Source organism: Rhinoderma darwinii, chromosome 13, assembly GCF_050947455.1.
Source record: "Rhinoderma darwinii isolate aRhiDar2 chromosome 13, aRhiDar2.hap1, whole genome shotgun sequence".
Taxonomy (NCBI): Eukaryota; Metazoa; Chordata; class Amphibia; order Anura; family Rhinodermatidae; genus Rhinoderma; species Rhinoderma darwinii.
In genome coordinates, this window is record NC_134699.1 from 34,506,755 (window position 1) to 34,529,111 (window position 22,357).

A 22,357-nucleotide genomic window follows, 5' to 3' on the forward strand; every position below is an offset into this window, starting at 1 on the left:
AAGTTTTGCAAAAACAAATAATTTATTCCTTACAACAGGAAGTCACAGTGTCTATTTATTCCACTATATATTACCGGAAAAATAGTGCGCCCATTGGCCAGCGCATGTGGGCATAGTTTCAGGCCGCATGCGGCGCAGCTACGTCGGCTGTACCCTTACACTTAAAGTGAATGTCCACCTTTTAACCACATTCTCTACTGAATAGTTTCTTAATATCGGTTTATAGTGTTCAGTGCTCCGTTTTTCAGATACAAAGCTCCAAGAAAAGAGAAAAAAAATGATATTCTATTCAGCCCTACATTGTATATTTTCTACCTACTTACCATACCATATCTATATCTATCCATGTGTTATATGTTAATTAGGCTAATTGGATTGTCGTGTTAGTCAGGTATTCACAGGTTAATGAGCAGTATTCAAGGTGTTAATGAGTCTCACAATCCTTTCAAAACAGCCTTTTGCCCTTAGATTGGGTTCTCATGTCATGTTCAAAATGCGTTTTTTTTCTGCGAACCGTGCCATTTTGCAGTGAAATGTATTTTGACTGCGTCATGAGAACCCAGCCTTAAAGGCTATGTACACCTTCAAATTAATTATTTTTTTCTCTAATAAAACAATGTTTTAGGTTATTTTAAGCAACTTTTTAATTGACTTTAATAACAATTTTTCTCATTTCTTAAGATACAGGTTCTATGTAATCTGTATATATAGAAGCTGCATCTTGCCGTCATAGCCGTTTCCGTCAGGTCAGCAGGACAGACGGCTCTGCTAAAAGATGGTCTTCTGTGTCTCTGACTCACAAGATCCAGTTAATAACTATCAAGTAAGAAAAAAAAAAAATTATTAAAGTCAATTGAAAAGTTGAAAAATGTTTTAGTTCAAAGGTATACGTAGACTTTCAAATTCAAAGTATAGACACTAACCATAATAACATCCATCAGATGCAGTTAGCATGCTTGTTGATGGTTTCCAGGGGGTGGTAAAAAATGTTTTCTACACTGCGTTGCGTAAAATAAATCTTAAAAATAAATGTGTCTTCCAGGCAGATACTGCAAGGATATCCCTTGACTAATGCTCAGAATTGATGCAACACTTCTTATTATGCCTAGATCTGAATAACTAAGGCCACTTTCACACGGAGGAATTTAGGTCAGTATTTTGCTTTAGGGTATGTGCACACGTGAACTGTCTTTTACGTCTGAAAAGACAGACTGTTTTTAGGAGAAAACAGCTGCCTCGTTTCACACGTAAATGCTCCTCCTCGTATTATGCGAGGCGTCTGTGACGCTCGTAAATCTTGAGCTGCTCTTCATTGACTTCAATGAAGAACTGCTCAAATTATGTTGCAAAGAAGTGTCCTGCACTTCTTTGCCGAGGCAGTCAATTTACGCGTCGTCGTTTGACAGCTGTCAAACGACGACGTGTAAATTACAGGTCGTCTGCACAGAACGTCTGCAAACCCATTCACATGAATGGGCAGATGTTTGCCGACGTATTGTAGCCCTATTTTCAGGCGTAAATCGAGGCATAATACGCCTCGTTTACGCCTGAAAATAGGTCGTGTGAACCCAGCCTTAGTATTTGAAAGACAAATACAGTAGTGAAACCTACACAGAGAACAAGTATAATGGAAAGATTTTTACCTCTTACGTGTTTTGGACTGCCGTGTGAAAGTGGCCTATGGTTGGTAAAATGGACAGAAGAGTTTTTGAGTTTGGTTGAGATTTTTATACATTTCAAGGGATCTGGAATCAAGAAATCCAGCTGCACTTAGTAAACGAATCATATATGACTACTTTCATATTGTACCGACTGATAACAGACACATTATATTATATTTGTCTCATGTTCCTCTTTCCGTTACTCACTTTGTTTGCTGACTGTCTATCCGGATGAACATTTTTCTCAGATCCTCCTGATTCAGAACCCCATCAGAAAAATAGCTCTGGAATTCTTCAAAGGACAGTTTGCCATCATCTGGAGGAGATACATATTATATACAGCTAGTTGTAAGGTAATGATTCCCTCAGTGTACGTTTACCCACACATTTTCCGAGCTGATGAACCTCAGCAATAACTTATTGGAAGAAGACCCTTTATCTCTTCTAAACCGTCTAAAGTTTGTTCTGCATCATTTTTGCTAACTTTTTTGCGTTGAGTTTTTGATTTTTGTAATCGCAGTAAAACTGCTGCGGTTTTTGCTAAAATGTCCCAGTTTTGCTGCAATTCCAAAAATCACAGAAAATACTCGGAAAAAAAAACAAAAAACAACTCCTATAAATACACCCTATAATATAACCAAAGTTCAAGCACCAGAGTATGAAATTGTCTTTCTGTACAGATCCAGATGTTATTAGAAGACCCATGTCTGGGGTTCTGTCAGGACACAAAGAAATCTGGAACATTTTGCAGAATGGATATACTATAGGATAATAGGGTGGAGAAGGTGTGTATATAGTTACAGAATTTAAATTTTATTTATATGCATATGGATGAAGCAAATTTACGACAGGTGGCGTTAATAAAGAAATAGGTCAGTACAGGTCTCTCAGATAATTCTTCAGGACAAGATAAGCTACTAAGAAATGTCACACCCTCAAGCAGCAGCCTGATCGAACATCCAAGACAAATCCACATGCAACAGATCTGCCTAATATAGATGCTTGTTAAAGAGGACCTGTCAGCTTTCCCAACATGTCTGTTTATAGGAAATACTTGTATTTCCCATAAAACAAAAGCTCTAGGGAAACTTTTTTTTAGAAAGTTGTGTTGTGATGTTCCTCTGTTATTCCTCCTGGAAATGTATGAATACATTTATTACTATTGCCAATGTCAACGGGATGTGTCCCTACACAGTCTGACACGGTCAGCGATGATTAGACAGTGTCAAACGGAGTACAGACATGCCCTCTGTGAGAAGGAGAATGGTAACACCTAGTCGCCAATTTATTCATACGTTTCCAGGAGGAATAACAGAGGAATGGTACAATAGAAAAGTTTATTTCATTGAAGTCGTTATTAAAATAGACATTTCAGGGGAGCTGACGGGTGCTTTTTAAGAGTTTTTCCACAATCTTCGCTATACATAACACTCTTCATTTGGAAAGAAGGGTGCACATTAGAGATCGATGCTATGGAACTATACTGTGACTCATTCAAGTATCACCCAAGTCCAGAACTACAGTGTAGTCTCTCTGGGGACCCTTTTTATGGCCCTGATCACATGACATACAGTATGTGTCCTATATCAGTACTATCCAGTTACCAATAGTATTCAAACACCAGGCACTAAAACAGTTAAGTGCACAGAGGACTAATAGCAGCAGCATACAAAAAGGTTCACACCAGGGAACATCTCCTGGGTTTATTAGGGTACTGCCAGAGTACTGGGCTCCTGCGGAGATTGTCTAAAGAGCCATCTGTGCTCCATGCCATCTAGAATAAAAAGAATAGACAGCATGAGCCAGGGAACCGTACTACAACTCGCTACTCACAATAGCGCATTTATCTCTCTCCTGTAGAATAAGTTATTTGTATGTTTAATATAGACAGACATAGGGATGGAAAAGCACATACTTATCAAATGAGATCCATGGAAAACAAAGGATCTAGACCATGTTGACCTCATCTCTTCCCTAGCGTGAACCTACATAGGGGTTTAGCCTCTCCACAGGAAACATAACAATCAAAGAAAGGAAGGGGCAACTTAATCATACCACACATCGCCACCCAAGGAAGGGGCAAACAAGTGCATTCTCTCCTAGAATGGATGGTGTGCTGGCATGAACCACTACCATGAAGTTGCCCTTAATTAGATATTTATTGTGTCGTCTCCACTCTTCATCCTGGAGATGGCATCATAAAAAGTAACCCTCAACCTCATCGTCTACTGCATCTGGGTTCAGAAAATTCAATGGCCTTATAGTTATTCCTTTTTTTATTTATTTTTTAAAGTCTTTATTTTTCCAATTTTAAACACAAACAACAAAAAATAAAGAACTTAGGGTGTGTTCACATCGCGGTTCGTTTCCGCTGAGGGATTCCTTCGGGTTAACCCCTGAACGAGAAGTCAAACGGAAACCTCAGCTTCCGTTTCCCTCACCATTGAACTCACTTGTGACGGAAACCTAGTTAATGGTTTCCGTCTGTCACCGTTGTGACAGGGTTCTGTCGTTTTGACGGAATCAATAGCGCAGTCGACTGCGCTATCGATTCCGTCTGAAACAACGGAACCCTGTCACAACGGTGACAGACGGAAACCATTAACTAGGTTTCCGTCACCATTGAGTTCAATGGTGAGGGAAACGGAAGCTGAGGTTTCCGTTTGCCTTTCCGTTGAGGGGTTAACCCAATGGAACCTCTGACGGTACCACTCAACGTCAGGGCAACGGTGATGTGAACAGGCCCTTCACCGAAACTTGTTCCCACCACAAACGGCAATACATACAGCACAATACAAAAACACAGCATCCCCAAACTCTACAAGTACATAGTCATAATAGACAAGACAGTGTTTGACATAGTTGACAAGGATACTAAGAGATGTATTATGCATTAAGACCAAATTCATACTACCCAAGCACACCACGCATCCAACACATTCAAACCAAGGTGCCCCGTCCCACACCCAGAGTAGGGCTGTAACAAGGGACTAACCACATTAACGGAGCATGCGTCCCACTACATAACATGCATGCAGTGGCCAGGTTTTCCAGACAGGAGGACCAGATCTTGTTAAATTTGGCAGGACATTTCTGATTCACATAAAGAATTTTTAAAATGGAATATATGAGAAATGATGGAAACAAAGTACTTAATAATTTCCAGGACTCTTTAGACCATATAAATGTATTACTCACCATTTTTGTCTGCTCTCCGGAATATCTGTAAAGAGAAGAAAATTTTCAATTTCAAGCAAACTCACTCTACAAATCAACCACAGTCTACCAAGAGACAATGACGATCTTCACCCCATTCCCTGCCTTTCTCTAGCTGGTATAATCATAACTGAATTTCAGTTACAACCGGAACAGTTAAAAAAACTCAATTACTACAATAAGTCCAAACACAAACCCAATAAGGACCTGTTCACATGGCCATATTTGGATCAGGATCTCAGCAGAAAAAAGTAGTGATCGGTTCCTGTTTATAGACTGAAAATGTGTTAACACACCCAAAATATCCATTGTGCCAATATTGTGTGGCACCAGTTTTCACTGTTCATCAAGCCCTCCACTCCATAATATATACTGTATACTGACACACTGTAATGGCCATGGTCGCGGACTGCAGCCTCTCCTTAGCTGCTGAAGGACGCGACCGCAGACCTCCCTCCTATGGCCGACGTCTCCTTCCCTGAAGACATCATTGCATCCAGACGCTCTGTCCTGTAGTGTCCGTTAGGGGGCGCATGCATGCTGGTTCCCAGCCTTAAATGACCAGCGCACATATGTAATTCATTAATTATTTCCCAGATCCCTCTGGACTACAAAAGGGGCCCTGCCCTTTCACTCCTTGCCTGAGCGTTGTTGTAGTCTTCCCATGTTCGTATTGCAAATGGTCCCTTAGTGTTATCCTGCTCCCGTGCTGTGTTTTGTTCCTGAGTCTGTCTGGTGTTGGAGTCGTGTTGTGCCGCCTGCTGTTATATGCCACGTTTGGCGTCATCTGCTTCTCCTGGTATCATCCGCCACGTCTGGCTCAACCTGCCACATCTAGCCCCATCCATGCCAGAGCCTCTGCCACTGTCTGGACTATCTCAGATACCCTTGTGCTATAAACTTTTTGTATGGACTTTGCATAGACTGTCACTTGGCCAGCTGCCTCTCTGCTACGGCGGAGTGGCCTAGTGGGTCCACATACCCCTAGATCGCGACAGTACGCTCAGGCCATGGAACTCGCTGGACAATCTAAGATATGCAGTTCAGGTGACACAAACAGATATGCGTGACCTACGTGCATGCCAAGATCCACTCCTCTGGGCTGTAAACTCCATCATCGCCCGACTGAATCAACCCCCTGCTCCTGTTCTGGATGCTGCTGCCGTTCCACTGCCCGTCACTCCTCCTGTCTGTTTCGGATCCACAGTTTTGTTGCCTCTTCCTCCCCGCTATGACGGTGACCCTAGAGCCTGTAGAGGTTTCATCAGCCAATGTATCATTAATTTTAGGCTATGAGCTCACCTCTTCCCCTCTGATGAGGCCAAGGTAGCGTTCATCATTTCCCTTCTCGCTGGCAAGACACTGGCATGGGCGAATCCCATCTTGGAACATGAGGGACCTGAATTCTCAGACCTAACTTTATTCCTACAGACTTTGCATACTGTGTTCGAGGAGCCAGGTCAAACATCCTCTGCAGCGGCCACTCTGCTAGGAGAGTATGCTATCTCCTTCCATACCCTGGCAACCTTTTGGCAGGGACGGTCCTCGCACAACAAAGACGAACAGGCAGCCCGCGATCTTCCTTCTACCCTGGATGCTCTTATCCTGTTAGCTAGCCGGATTGACATGAGGATCCAGGAACGTGCTCAGGAGGTTCGGCGGGAGAGACGTTTCCACAGACTGGCACACTCGTTCCAGAGACCACTATTGCCTCCTCCTGTTGCCCTACCTGAGGAACCTATGCAGGTAGACAGAATCAAACTGTCCGAGCAGGAGAAACAGCACAAACGCTCCTCAGGTCCGTGTGTGTATTGCGGCCTTAAAGGCCATTTAGTGCACCAATGTCCACAAAAGCTGGGAAACTCCAGCACCTAGAGTTGGTTGGAGAGGCAACCGTAGGTGGGACAACGCCAAGCGTCAAAGCCACTCCAAAGTTATCCATCCCTGTAACCATCACCTCTGGTGAGACATTAGACTCCTCCTCAGCATCTGCAGTAGCTGCAAATTTTATTCATCTGGATGTACTACAATCTGGGTAGTAGTGGATCGTTTCTCTAAAATGGCACATTTTATTCCACTGACTGGCCTCCCGTCTGCTTCTCGCCTGGCAAATCGGTTTATTCTGCACGTCTTCCGGCTACACGGACTTCCTCTGCATATTGTCTCGGACCGGGGTGTACAGTTTACATCCAAGTTCTGGAGAGCTCTGTGCAACCTGTTTGATGTAAAACTGGACTTCTCTTCTGCCTATCACCTGCAGTACAATGGTCAAGTGGAGAGGACCAATCAAATTTTGGAGAACTATCTCCGTCATTTTGTTTCCGCCCAATACAACAATTGGGTGCAACTTCTGCCCTGGGCAGAATTTTCGTACAACAATCACTCAAGTGAGTCTACTGCCTCGTCTCCTTTCTACATTGTGTACAGTCAGCATCCTCGAGCTCCTCTTCCTGTGCCAGCCATGACTCAAGTACCAGCAGCAAATTTTTCATTTGGGACTTTTATTCACATCTGGCAGAAAACGAAGTCTGCGATCCTTCAGGCAGTGGATGGCATGAAAAAGCATAGAAGAAAAAGTTCCTCCTCAGTTCTCTCCTGGAGTCAAGGTCTGGCTATCCTTAAGGAACATTCGTTTGAAGGTGCCCTCATACAAATGTGCTCCCAGGCTCCTCGGACCCTTTGAGATCCTACAAAAGATAAACCCTGTCTTCTATAAGCTTCAGCTGCCTTCTACCTTCAGAATCCAAAACTCCTTTCATGTGTCCCTCCTGAAACCTGTGGTCCTGAACCACTACAATAAAACTCCTAGTGCTGCAGTTTCTCCCAGCGGTTTATCTGATGTGTTTAAGGTGAAGGAGATCCTGGACTGCAAGGGGGTAGGAGGAAGGACTGTCTATCTGGTGGACTGGGGAAGGTTTGTTCCTGAGGAGATGTCCTGGGAACCAGAGGAGAAACTTAATGCTCCTACCCGCGTTAAAAATTACTCTCTCGCTCTGGACTCAAGAAGAGGGGCGTAAGGGGGGGTACTGTAATCGCCACGGTCTCTGCACATATTTTTTTTTTCCTCCTGCCACCGCCCTTAACTGCACTGGGAGTGCTTTCATCCACAGTGACACAGAAAGACACTAGACTGTGTTGGCCAACATGCACAGCCAGCCGAGCCTTGGGATTTTCTATGGACCCATCTCTGCGGGACGTACCCGGCCACCTCTTTTTACTATTCCTTCTTCTTTCAGCACTTGTTGCTATGGGGCCTCATATACACGCCTGGATGCTGGAATGGTATAACTCAACTTTCAGCTAAAAAAGCAAGTCTTATAGTCAGAAAAAAAAAAAAAAAAAGTGATTCCATGTAAATAACGGATGATTCAGTTTTGTGATGCATTTGCCTGCTCAGCAAACAAACAATGTGTATCGAATCTATTCCCACAGGATACAACAGAACAAAAAAGTTAAATACATTGGTTTTACGGTCTCTTGTGTTTGAAAAGCAGAATCCAAAATGCCTTCAGGAAGCGTAATAACTACAGGATCATAATAAATGGATGAGCTGAATGTCAGTGGCATCAGATGCACGTAACAGGCTCTAAACTAGGATATGTAAATACCTGTACTGTGGACAAGACATCTGCAATGTAAATTCCATTTTTGCAAGCTGTGACGGATCCGTTACGATACAAACTCCACGTATATAATTAATACAACTCAGATCATTTAGCAATACAAGTAATCCCACTCTAAAGAGCTTGAAAGGGTTAGAAAAAAGGAACTAAGTGGAATCTCCAGATACTGATAAGGGATGGCCACTAGTATCTATACATCTGTAATATACAGATTCATGGGAAGATTCTCATAAATAAATTTAATTGGAATACATAATAAGTGTTTCTAGAAAGGCAACAAGATTGGAAGTCAATGTTCTGATACCACAAGATCTCAGCTTTCATTTGGGTGCACAAGGAGTATCACATCTGGAGGTGGCCAGAGCGTTGTGCCTGTGTCATCATGGTTTACATACTGTACTGACAATCTTCATGTCTTTCAGAAGTGTTTGAGAAATTGGCACTTCTTGTCCGTAAATTAATTGAAGCTTCTTCAGAATAATTCTTGCTCCCTATTCTGAGAACATTCCAGGGGTGGATAATGCAAAAAGTAATTTTTTCAAATGGCTTGTATGTATGGTGTGATTAAATACCATATTGAACCAATTAGAATAAGAGGAGAATATTTTTAGGTCTATGCCCATCTTAATAATCGTGTACATCAACTCACATATATAAGCTACTTGATAAAATTTAGATATACACTCGAAACTATGAAGTAACACAGTGTCTATGAAAACCAACCAAGCACCGTGTACATATACGTTGTATGCTTTCCCTAGCGTGGACTTCCTCCAGATTCTCCGACATGTAGAAGGGTAATGATAAGGGGGATGTAGGCTGAAAGCTCTTCTGTGCAGTGACCAGTGTGCTAATAAAATAATATGACAAATACAGTCATCTCCATTATAATGATGATGATTATTATATCTGACATGTTGGACAACATAGGATTTGTAAAGTAAATTGTTATTTCGGCGTCCTCTGTCTCAAACATCTTCTTAGTTCAGACAGCTGCCTTGATAGCAGAACAAATGAATAAGGAGAAAGTAACTAAAGTGACTCACTGAGAGAGTACACACATTTCACGAAAAGAAGTCTTTTAAATTTATTGAAAAAATTTAATCCTCACTCCACTCAAGGTCTAACTATCCTGGTCTGGCTGCAGTTAATCTCAATATTTTAGTCACCCCCATGTTACACTCACAGGTGGATCAGGAAACTGAGATATGAGGAGCTATTTGGTGAGGTGTCATACTGTACAGATACCAGTGATACTAGATACTAGAGATGTACCCTAGGAGCTGGTCGAATATGCGCCCCAGGTGCTTGGCTTTGGGGCGGTGGGATTGCTATAAACTAGCCACTCTGTCTTGCCTGGAGTATTTAGATATCATCAGATCGAATACCTAGACCTGATGAAGGGTTCTGTACAACTCCGAAACGCGTAGTCAATAAATTGATTTTCCTTGAAAATCCTGGAGTGAAGTGATTTATACCCTGAAGCAAGGCAGAACTCCCTAGTAGTATTTTGTTCTGGTGAACACTAAAGATTGTAACAGAATAAAGGACCTGTAAGACCAAGGACTGAGGAATAGATATGGAGACCCTCCAGAGCCTTATGTTAGCAGGGAAAGAACACCAAAGGTGACCACAGAGTTCCTTCCTTGACACAGGCACATACAGGTCTAGCTAAAGCAGCCCTACAATGTTAGGACCCCACGATACTGGACCCTTGCGTGATATGGAGGAATGGGGATATTGGAGTTAACTGCAGTTTTGAGTATTAAGCATTGTAATTACTGTCTTCCTATGAAAATACCCTAAACTATCTATCTATCTATATATGCCTACCTAATTTATCAAAATTAGAATGTGATCTCCACTTGGGACATGGATGGATGTGGACAAACACATCCCGGGCTGCAGAACACGCCGCTATGTAAATAACATATAACAACTTATTCATAAATGTTATTTAGGTACCATCTTCAATATTTTTCTCCTATATCGAATTATGCGGTGATCCTATGTCTAGCCTGAAGTGACTACACATTTCCCAATTAGCAGCCATTACTGCAGAACATGGCATTTCTATAAGCAGAAGGTAATTATCTCACAGTAATATAAGCGGATCTCTAACAGAAGGGGGTGAGACAGTATACATCGCTTCACCCAGCAGCAAGAGGGGGTTAACCTCTGCACTGCCAAACAGTGCAAATGGATATTGCCACCTCTATAGATGCTTATTGAAATACATGATATGCCTATGTTGCAATCTGGATCATTGATATATCATGTAATATATAATACACTGTGATGTCACATACAAACATATGTGATGACACTTACATCCCTGAATATAGACAGGTCCTGGTCTATGGTGAGCTGTGGAGGCGCTTTGATGGGTTTGTCCTTCTGGAATTGTTTGGCAGACAGTAGACACATAGTGATCATCTCAGTACAAGACATCATCTTAATGCAGTTGCTTCCAAAAGACAATGCAGTTAGGGAACAGCCTTGAGCAGGTTTGTCCAATGTCCAAGGAGCTGCCTGAAGATGCAGTTTATGGGACAGCCTTGAAAATAGTGAGTAGCAACCGTATGGTGTTCAATGATGACAGCAAGTGCTGATCATACCATAGGTTGAATAGAGCAGGTTTGGTGTAGAGTTAAGTTTTATGTCCTCTTGACCAGAAATTAAGAACTGGAGCCGGAGATGCAGATCTGAGCTATGCAGTCCTAAAAGTAGGTAGTCTCCAAAATGCAAAAGCAGTAAGAAAACAGGATCAGTTTCCAGGCTACATGAGGAGGATCAGCTACATAAATGCAGAGAGAATGTTGCTTCGTATTGCTCAGCAGTCACTGTCTCCTCTGCAGTCCGGCTATTATTACTTGGGATGCAGGATGCTCCTGGCTCTCTGCTCTCCCCTTCCCTTTCATGATATAGACTCCATCCTCTTCATTGTGATTGGCTTATCTTTATCCCCGTAGTGATTGGTGAACCAATGATAAGCTTGTACTATTACCTGTTCCTATATTAGAAAATGATATTGAAGCTGACACATATTCCTGTGCATGAGGTATAAGGTGTAACTTTAATGTTGGTATTGATGTAGTTTACTATACACATACGTTCACTATGACAGCTCAGTGTTTAGAAAATGTGAGAAAAGTGAAGCTTCACCTTTTAACATACTCCCATATTGCTCTTAAATAAAAGTACACCCAACTTTGTTATTAATATATTACCATTTTTGCATTAGAACTTAATTTTGTTGTAGTAAGGGAGATTTTTGATGGGGAGAACATCAGCAAGCTGATATTTACCTTGCTGATGGAGTTATGTTAACCATATGTGGGCTCTATTCCAGAGACCTTTAATTTGATCACATGTATCTCTGTTCCTGACATTGTGTATGCACTAGAGCCTAGGTTCTCTCCTGTGAGCACCATTCTCCCAGGACAGAGCAACATGTTTTTTTTACGGTCACATCTGGGCCCTAGGGAGCCCAATGGCGACTGTGCACCAGAAGGGAATAGCAGCATGTATTACTTCTCTAGAATGATATCACTATGGCCCTTAGCCATTAGCTGTGAAATCACTGTTTATCACTCCTGTTCTGTGACATCACTGTGTACAATAAACTTTTTCGATAACGTCACAGTGGTTGTTAGTCCGGTTTTGTGACATCACTTTGTGAATCATCCCTATATTGTGATGGACTGTTACAGAGGGTTAGCACAGGGGGCAAAAAAATTCTGAGTGGGCCCCAACCCAATGCCCCCCCCCCCCCCCACGCATGCAACACGAAGGATCGAGCTGTTGCCGATCACATCTAAGTTCATAACTTAGATGTGATTGATAAGAGATGGATCCTGCATCTCATACAGGACCCGCTGACACTGAACACGTCAGACGGATACAGGTTTCAGCACTAGATATAGCTCCTCTATATGCAGGATACAAAGCAGCTGCATCTCAAAAAGTAATTTAAAAAAAAAATAAAATAAAATAATTAGAAAGTTGCACCAAACACGGTGAAAGACATAGCCTTTAATCTTTTCTCTGACCATTAGAAAGTGTTGCAGACCTCTCTGATAGTTAATGCAAGAGTATTTAACCCCCATCATCCCTGTATATACCAGCTATCATCCCTGTTACTGTATATACCAGCCATCATCTCCATATAGGGATGATGTCTGGTATATACAGGGATGATGGAGGTTATATACAGGGATGATGGGGGTTATATACAGGGATGATGGGGGTTATATACAGGGATGATGGGGGTTATATACAGGGATGATGGGGGTTATATACAGGGATGATGGGGGTTATATACAGGGATGATGGGGGTTATATACAGGGATGCCTGGTCCAACCATCATTACTGTATATAACCCATATCATCTCCATATATATAACCCCCATCATCCCTGCATATACCAGCTATCATTCTTGTATATACCAGCTATCATTCCTGTATATACCAGCTATCATTCCTGTATATACCAGCCATATTCACTGTATATAAACCCCATCACTGTATACCAGCCTGGCTGGTATATACAGGGATGATGGGAGTTATATAGAGGAATGATGGGGGGTTATATACAGGAATGATGGGGGGGTTATATACAGGGATGATGGGGGGGGGTTATATACAGGGATGATGGGTAGTCCAGCCATCATCCCTGTATTAACCCCCATCATCCTTGTATAAAGCAGCCATTATCCCTGTATATAAACCCTATCATAACTGGATCCATCGGGAAGGGGTGCTTATTCACCCTCTCCTCACACACAGGCTTAATCTTCTGCTGCTGGCAGGCAGCGTCAGAGGTGTGCTGTAGCAGATGTGCCTAGCGTGCGGCACGTCTGCTAGCTTGAATAATAATATAGCGTGGCCAGGCGCAGTCATGGTGGGAGTGGTGGATGTGGAGGGCCTCACCATCTGTGGGCCCCGAGCCACCGCCCCCGGCCAACCCCCCCCCCCCCCCCCTGCTGGCTACGCTACTGGATTGTTACTATGATTACTGTGCTATGACATAACTGTGTGCATCATCAATGAACTGTGTACAATAACCCTTTCCTATAACTTCACTGAGTCTATTATGCATGTACTGTGACATCAATGTGACTTTAACTCCTGACTTTGGTCTGTACTCCTGGGCTGTGACATCACTGTGTGCATTATGGCTGTGGTGGGATATCATTGTGTGCATAATCCAGTCCAGGTTCTGGGACATTCCTGTGCAGTGATAGTAAAGTGTGAAGTATATGAGGAGTAGAGGTGGCAGTGCTGCTTTAAGTAGTGGCGCTGTTTTTGGAGGAAAGCAGACCTGTTTTCCTAATATGAATGACCCCTTTAAAGTCCCTTTAAGGGCATACCTTTTAAATGCACAGGCAATAATGTACTGTTATATAGATATATGATAGTACAGTATAGTATAGCTAAAAACAAATAATGAAAACAACAATGTTAAAAATAATTACAAAAAGTTAAATAATATGAATAAATATTGACGCAAATAAAAATATGAATCCAAATTTTTTTTTAAGTGAATTCTTTTTTTTTCAAAAAAAAACATTTCCAACCAGTAAAAAGCATATGCATATGGTGACACTTGTAACAGCCGATACAACAAAGTTATCATGTCTATTAAGGCAAACAGTGAATGGTGTAGAAAAATGAAAAAATAAATACAATAAAACAACTGGGGAAAGTCCTTCTTCATGCATTTCGCCACAATAAAATATTTTTTATAAATTGTTATATTAGATATGCCCAAAAGGATTTAAAAAATCTACAACAATAAATAAGGTATCAAATCGTTACAAAGTCTTAAAAATGACAAAAAATATGGCTGACAGAATGCGAGGAGGCATAAACATAAAAAAAAAAACTTGGTCTAAGTTCTCCAGTACTTTAACATTGATGACCTATTCCCGCTGATCAGCACAGTGAAGGGGCCATGGCAATCCTTTGAGCACCAAGTCCACCACATTGTTTACACACAGTGACTCATCCATACGAGTGGCTGTGCCTGGTACTGCAGCTTGTCCCATTTAGTCCATTTCAAGTAAATAGGACAAACTGCAGTACCAGGCACAGCCACTCGTATAGACAAGCTGCTGTGCCTATGTTAAGAATGAAAGGAGCGTGGCTCTCACAGGCGTACCGCATCCGCAATCCGTTCATTGGTCCCTGTGGCCGGACACCTACCAAACATTATAAGTTACCCTATATTTTATACAAAATCTCTTATAATTGGAGGGAATAGTTGGCTATAATAATCTAGGTAATATCAAAGCTTGCTATTAAAGAACAAAACGGAGTAAAAGTATGTTCAGCTTCGGATGTACACGATGAACCCTGGCATCATCGTGTAGGCTGATGCCAGAAAGAACCCAGGACTTATTTCCACAGCTAATAAGCTGCTAATTTAATAGAATCTACGGTGATCCAGTTTACTGAGATGAGGCACATGGAAAAAACATGGCATAATATAGAAGCTGCCAAATAGTGCAAGTATAACTGTTACCATCAGCAGCAGATGGGATGTGAAGACATTGTATTCAGATAGTAGCACTAAGCCGATATAAACTGCAAGCAGATGGATATTTGTACTTCTTGGAAGTTTGCTTTGTTCCGTATAAAATAACAAGCCCCACAAACACTCTTCATGAAATCTGTTCTGTATTTCCTTACTCTAAGGCCTCTTGCACATGGCGGACCATGTGCAGGAGTCTGTGCAGCGGTACACAGCGGCTCCGTACTACAGAACTCTAAGTACTCTGCGTGCTGTTATTTGCTGTTCCATTCAACGCCGCATTACGGAACCCCTCCCCGTCCAATAAGAGTCAGATTTAAATAAAATCGGTATTCCTCCATATAAAATTAGAGGTATATGACGAGTCATTGAGACCCCTTATAATTATATTGCCGCCATATTATGTCTCTGTACAACTTGTAGGTTGCACAGATCAATAATAAGCTTAGATTAAAAAATTGTATCAATATGGTGTTTTTCTTTCTTCTTCTCTTCCATTTAAACTTAGGCCTCTCCTATCCCCAATAATATATTTGATATATTTTTTTATTATTTAATATCCATGATAAATTGCTTTAGAATTTCTGGGGTCCATAGGTGCTGCCAGCATTGCAAAGTCTTGTGTGAAGACTTTCTGAAAGGTACCAACTAGTGTCAAATTTGAGTGTCTAAAATTAGCCAAAGGAGGACAAAATGGTTGGTGTTGGACTCATGTAAAAACATCTAATAACGTGGAATATCAGAGAAGGAAACCGACACAAAAATATTACATAATTTGTATGGTTCTGGTTTTTTTTTTCTTTTCTTCTGCTGTTTTGTAATACATTGATACCACATATTCCCAATAATGTTTTATGATGCTATATATTTACATTTTTAGTGCTATTAGAAAGATAGATAAGGTTTGTTGCTTGGTCATATAGAGAAACTGGACATTTGCTTTGAGGAGTGCTGAGTCTATTTATATTTTAGGGAGTTGTTGAGACTGCACTCCGTGTGTTCCCGGCTGCTATAAAGTTTATCTGTAGCGCAAAGGACAAAAAAAATAATTTGTCTTTTTATATAGTTTCTTAGGTATTACAAGGTTGGTTTGAAGTTGAAATACGGAGGCAGCCACCATAGTAAAACCACCCTCACTGTTTTCATACCAAGCCATCCTCACTAAGAAGTTGTTGTAACGGTGTCCCACACACTGGTCACATGAAGCCCCTCCATATCTTATTTGTAGCCACTGTTAAATGAAGTGATAGCAAACATCAATGTAATTGATTTATGATTGATGGTGCCCTGTGCTGTTCCTTTTGTTGGCACCTCATGTTGTGTACTGCCATACAGGGTACAAATACCCATACCATACAATGCCTAAATATAATTGTATCTTAAGCCCATAATATGGTACATAAATAGAGGCAACAACAGCAGGCCCCAGTGCAAGAACAGTAAATGGGCTACTGGATTTCCAATTGCTAGTTTGATGGTATATATGGTATGTCCACCCCTGTGCTTGCCTGACAAACCAGTTGTGATGTCATAGTAGTTTACCTGATTGAAACCTACTTGTGATGTCACAGCAGCTTACCAGAGAGATGTGATGTCACAGCAGCTTACCAGAGAGAGATGTGATGTCACAGCAGCTTACCAGAGAGAGATGTGATGTCACAGCAGCTTACCAGAGAGAGATGTGATGTCACAGCTGCTTACCAGAGAGAGATGTGATGTCACAGCTGCTTACCAGAGAGAGATGTGATGTCACAGCTGCTTACCTGACTGAAAACAACTTATGATATCACAGTATCTTACGGACTATAACTAGTTGTTATGTCACAGCAACTTACCTGAGTGATAGAAATTTGTGATGTCACAGCAGTTTACCTCACCTCAATACACTTGTAAAGTTACAGCAACTGACAGCTATTTACCTGACTGAAACCACTTGTGATGTCACAGCAGTTGCTAGACACAAACACAGTTGCGATGCCAGAACAGTTTCTAGACAGAACCCCACTTGTTTTGTCACCCCATTTACCTGACAGAAACAGAGTTGTGATGTCACAGCAGCTTACCTGATTAAAATCCACTCGTGATGTCACAGCACCCCAAGGGACACCCACTTGTGATGTTGACTGGCAGCAGAGATACTGTACAAAACAATCCTCCCAGGGCCCCTATATCAAATATAATAACTTTATACATAAATAAGACACAAATGTACGTAATGTGGGTGTAGGCCACAGCTTTTTTTAAATAAATAAATGCCTATGGAAAACCTTGCCCGTAGCGATTTGTGTATCTAGCCACCTAGCATGCCCTGCCACCGCAGACGGGGTCAGCATGTCCTTGTTGATCTGTCAGGTGACGACTACGATTCCCTCTTGACTGGAAAGGGGACAAGGTCTTACCATACGCCAATCTATGCTGTGACACGTTAAAAACAAAACATATTACAGTTAATGATAGCAAAACAAATTGAAATTACACAAATAAAGGGAAGGAGCGGGGAACGTCTATACATGGGGCTGTCCAAAGAGGCAGGAACAAGAGCACAGCAAAACTTTATTACAACTTAAGTGACACCCACCAGGAGTGTGCACCCAATAGAAGTAACGCCATGGGAAGGGCAGAAAGGGGAGCCTCCCCCCTTTGCAGGTTAACCCCCGCACTGCCAGTCAACAGCTACATGGCTTATGCAGCCAAGGAGCAGGGCAGAAAAAAGGCCTACCTGAAAAAAGAGTAGGGATGTCACAGCAGTTACCTGATGGAAACGCAGTTGTGATGTCACAGCTGCATACCTGAATGAAACAGTTGTGATGTCACAGTAGCCTGACTAAAACTAGTAATGCAAATCAATAACTACTTACATTCAGGTAGTCATTTGGGACCTTGTTCTCATATATTTATTAAATTCCAGGCATGTATGCTAAGGTTTAATAGCGAACAGAGAACGCTAAGGTCTCATTCACGGAGATCCTCCACCACGTGACATTTTGGGGGTTCACGTCCCCTTCCTCACATATTCCGTGACTGAGACATCAGCGCTCTCTATTCTTTATCAAACATCTGAATATATGCATGAAATGTAATAAATGGGAACAAGTTCCTGAATGACTACTTGACTGGAAGTAGTTATTGATTCGCATTACCCATACAAGTATTGCAAGTCTTGTCTTATTGCTTGTGAAAGTATCCACAGGAGTTGGTGAGCATAGATCAGGCTGCGTGCTAAACAAAAGCGTGGAGGCGTAGAAGTCAGGTGCACTTCTATTTATTGCATGCCACAGCAGCTTACCCCAGTGATTTACATTTGTGATTTCAAAGCTGGTTTCTTGTCTGAGACCCACTTGTGCTGTCACAGCAGTTTACCTTAATTTTGTTTTACTATATTTGTTATGTCACAGAAGCCAACAGCTGTTTACATGAGTGAAACCCACTTGTGATGTCATGGCAGCTTAAATGATTGAAACACAGTTGAGATGTCTCAACAGCTTATCTGACAGAAACATAGTTGTGATGTCACAGCAGCTTATCTGACAAACATAGTTGTGATGTCACAAAAGCTTACCTGACTGAAAGAGTTGCGATGTCACAGCAGTTGCCGGATGTAAACACAGTTGTGATGTTACAGCAGATTACTTGACTGAAATAGTTGTAATGTCACAGCAGTTACCTGAAAGAAACACAGTTGTGATGTTGCAACAGCTTCCCTGCTACAAACCTCCTTGTTATGTCACAGCAGCTTACCAGACAGAGAGCTGTGATGTCACAACTCCTTACCTGACAAACAGTTATGTCACAGCAGTTATTATACAGAAACACAGTGATGTCGCATCAGTTACCTAAAAAAATATCACAGCAGCTTATCTGACTGAAATCTACTTGCCGAGAACTCCCCGGGCACAGCGCTACTTTAAAAATATATGGACAGTGACGTCAGTGGCTACTGATTGAGCGGAATCCCCATTGCCGATGATCTGGCCGGGGATTCCGCTCCTAGAGGAAACTCTTGAGGTCACTGTCCATATATGATCGGCACCATATTTTGTTTCACTGTTTGGGCTAATGGTGCAGCAGACCTGCCCCCATAATATGCTGACCTTTAACATGATGACATATCCACTTTAAGATTCGTGGTGGTCAAAAGCCTCAGGTGCCAGTCTGTGGTTACCCTTTCAGCAGTAGTGGCTCATGCGCCCTATTGCTCACCCCTAATGCTGGCCATGTTTAGACCTACTTCTATGAAGCCAATAGACATGTAGTCACTAAATCTTATATTATTGTATTGTTCATGTGTGATACTAATCTGCTTCTGTATTTGGTAACTAAATTTTGTTAATTTGTCATAAAGTTCAACCGATCGTTCTCTCTAAAGATGACCACAAATAAGGAATTACTGGCAACTAAACCAGTGTTTGACAGTTCTCAGCATCGCGAGTACTGAGAGTCGTAAGTGACGGACCTCTCAGGAGAAATAACAGGATTGGACACATAAAATCCAACCTGAATAATCCATGACCTCAACGGCAGACCTCTTGCCAACAAGAATCTCATGGAAGACAAAGTCATTGATGTTGGGCAGAGAAAGAAATGCATCATCCTTATCCTTGACACTGAGGCTATGTTCACACGCAATGTTCAGGCGTTTTTCGGGGCGTAAACACCTCGAAACGGAAGCTGAATGCCTCCAAACGGTGTTTCGTTCAGCCGGGGTGTTTTCTTACGCGACCTTTGAAAAAACGCCCCCTAAAAACAAGTGCATTTCACTTCTTGAGCCATTTTTGGAGCCGTTTTTCATTGTCAATAGGAAAAACAACTCCAAAAACTGCATCAAAAAATGTTTGATGCTTTAAAAACAGCTGAAAACAGTTGCGTATTTAAAAGCCATTTTTACTTTAGCGTGTGAACATACCCTTATAGGTTTACCATGTCTAATCATACAGAGCCATCAATGCAGATTATCGGAGGGGCAAAAGGAACTTCTCTGGGGCTTCCAACAAACCATATTCTGTCCCACCATGCATGGGCCGGGAGAGATAGCCAGTGTCAGCAGCAATTGGCAACAATTTAGCTGCAGATTTTGGGCACTGCACGGTGTAGTGGTTGAACGGTACTACAGATTTTAGTCACTTTATAGCACTAGTATTATTTTCTAAGCTATTCTCCATTATCTTCTATCTACAAATGTGCCTTGATCCAGCCCTGTGTACCTTGAAGTGCCCTTTGCACGTTCTTTTAGCTACAATTTGCTTCTCGGCTCGTGGATCTCTCTCAACATAAAGTACCGAATACCGTTAAGAGAATGATTTTCAGGCGTCAAACTTTCCTTTTCTGCTATTGCAATGACCGAGGGCAGCCAATTTTTTTACAGACTTTCCAGCCAGCCTTGAATTCAATCTCAGTGGAGAACAGTTATATGCAAGCATCAGTTCATATAATGGGGAAGATTCTGAAAGTGGGAACAAAACTGTTGAGATAACAATATTGATCTCTTACAGAAAATCCTAGGACAATAGGTCTGTTATGGAAGATGAAAACCTTTTGTGAGAAAATCTTCTGGAGCTGCTTTCGGTCACTGGCATCTCCCACATCTCCCTAATAATGGAGAAATAAGAAATTCGACATCTGTGAGGAACTGTACGATAATGATGGGAAACCAATGTGCTGTCGTCTCAAACTTTTGAACTGCAAGGGTATGTTCACACAGCGTGTTTTCGGCGCCGTAAATTTTGAAAAACGGCCGCGTAAAAAAACGGCCGTGAAAAAGAAATGCTTGTCACTTCTTGAGCCGTTTTTCATTGACTGTATAGAAAAACAGCTCCAAAAACGTCCATAAAAAAAACGTGAGTTTGCTTAAAAAATGGCTGAAAATCAGGAGCCGTTTTCCCTTGAAAACAGCTCCGTATTTTCAGAAGTTTTTTGCTAAGCGTGTGAACATACCCTTACACTTATCTTTGGGAAATGGTTACAAATGTTCCATAAAATGCGAGTCTATGGCAGCATTTTGGTTGCCCCTTTAAGGTCTAGTTCACAGTTCCTGGCGCTGTTTTTGATGCGGTAACTGCGCTGGAAAGTGTCTGAAATCGCCTCCCATTGATTTCAATGTGAGGCGGAGGCGTTTCTTTCCCAAGAGAGACATACTCTTTCTTCCCGCGGTTCCATCTCGGACCTCCCATTGAAATCAATGGGAGGCAGAGAAAGCGTTATATGCGACGTTTTTTGCCCGCGGTGCTCAATGGCCGAAAAACGCAGCGAAAACAGAGGCAAAGAAAGTGCAGGCAGGGCAAAATTTGCCTCAAACTTTGAGGCAGATATTTCTGCCTGTAAAAACCTCTGTGTGAACATACCCTAAGGCCTTGTTCACACTGAGTTTTTTTGCAGGCAAAGATTTTGACCTGCCTGCACACTCTTTGCTGTATTTTTTGGCCACGGCCATTGAGTGCCGCTGGCAAAAAGGCAGCGAAAGCCGATTTCTCTGCCTCCCATTGATGTCAATGGGAGGTCAGAGGTGAAAACACCTGAACAAAGGGCATGAAGCTTTTTTTTTTTCCCGCGAGTGTTTTTTCCACTCAAGGGAAAAAAACGCCTCCGTTTCCCATTGAAATCAGTGGGTGGAGATTTTGGAAATTTTTGGGCGCGGTTTCCAAGTAAAAAAGCCAAAAAACTGTGTGAACAGGGCCTAACACTTCTGCCACAATCCTGGTCAGTTTACTATTATAACAAGAGGGGTTTACATGAAGATGGTATTTATATGGTGCATTTTTTTGTGCCATTTGAGGATTTTACCAATAGCTTAACGTAGCGCAGTGCCGGGGAGCACAGGTGAGATATCTCACTATATGCCTATACAGCGGGATTGCTCGGTGCCTTTCGTCAGAGGTATATTCTGGACTCCTCCCGACGTATACTTCTGAAGGAAGGCAAAAAAAAATAAAAATAGATGTGAATATATCCTCATGACGCTTTTTTGATTTCCGAACCTAAATCCTGACAGAATCTGCTAACATTCCACCAGCATGAATGTGAATGTGGTATTGTACATATTCAGAAAAACATCCGCACAGAATAAGGAGTGCGCTCCAGAATTTAAAATCCATAGCATGTTCATTATTGCTGCAGATTCCGCATTGAAAAGCAGAGGACTAGCTGCATTATATTACAGAGCCGCGTTAGATCGCAGGGCCGAGTTATATTACAATGGGGATAACCCGAGTACAGATGTTTTGGCCCATTCACAACATACAAAGTTTCGGCTGTGGATTTCTGCCAAGGATTTTCTCACATATTCCATGTTGGATTTGCCTATGCCAATTCCGTATTGTGTGAACAT

At 41.9% G+C, this 22,357-nt stretch overlaps 1 protein-coding gene across 4 annotated transcripts in view; it reads right to left on the reverse strand.

Moving 5' to 3' along the window:
* The window catches only part of NECAB3 (N-terminal EF-hand calcium binding protein 3), a 57,806-nt gene extending 46,397 nt beyond the window's left edge, over nucleotides 1–11,409 (reverse strand). For 3 of the 4 annotated variants that reach the window (XM_075845571.1, XM_075845572.1, XM_075845570.1), the window contains exons 1-3: nucleotides 10,832–11,409; nucleotides 4,860–4,884; nucleotides 1,869–1,977 (exon numbers count right to left, since the gene is read on the reverse strand). In XM_075845571.1, the coding sequence (XP_075701686.1) occupies nucleotides 1,869–1,977; nucleotides 4,860–4,884; nucleotides 10,832–10,954 (257 nt within the window). In that variant the 5' untranslated portion in view covers nucleotides 10,955–11,409. The remainder of the gene's footprint in view (nucleotides 1–1,868; nucleotides 1,978–4,859; nucleotides 4,885–10,831) is intronic. The other variant, XM_075845573.1, reaches the window with a different exon arrangement.
* Nucleotides 11,410–22,357: the final 10,948 nt, after the last annotated feature.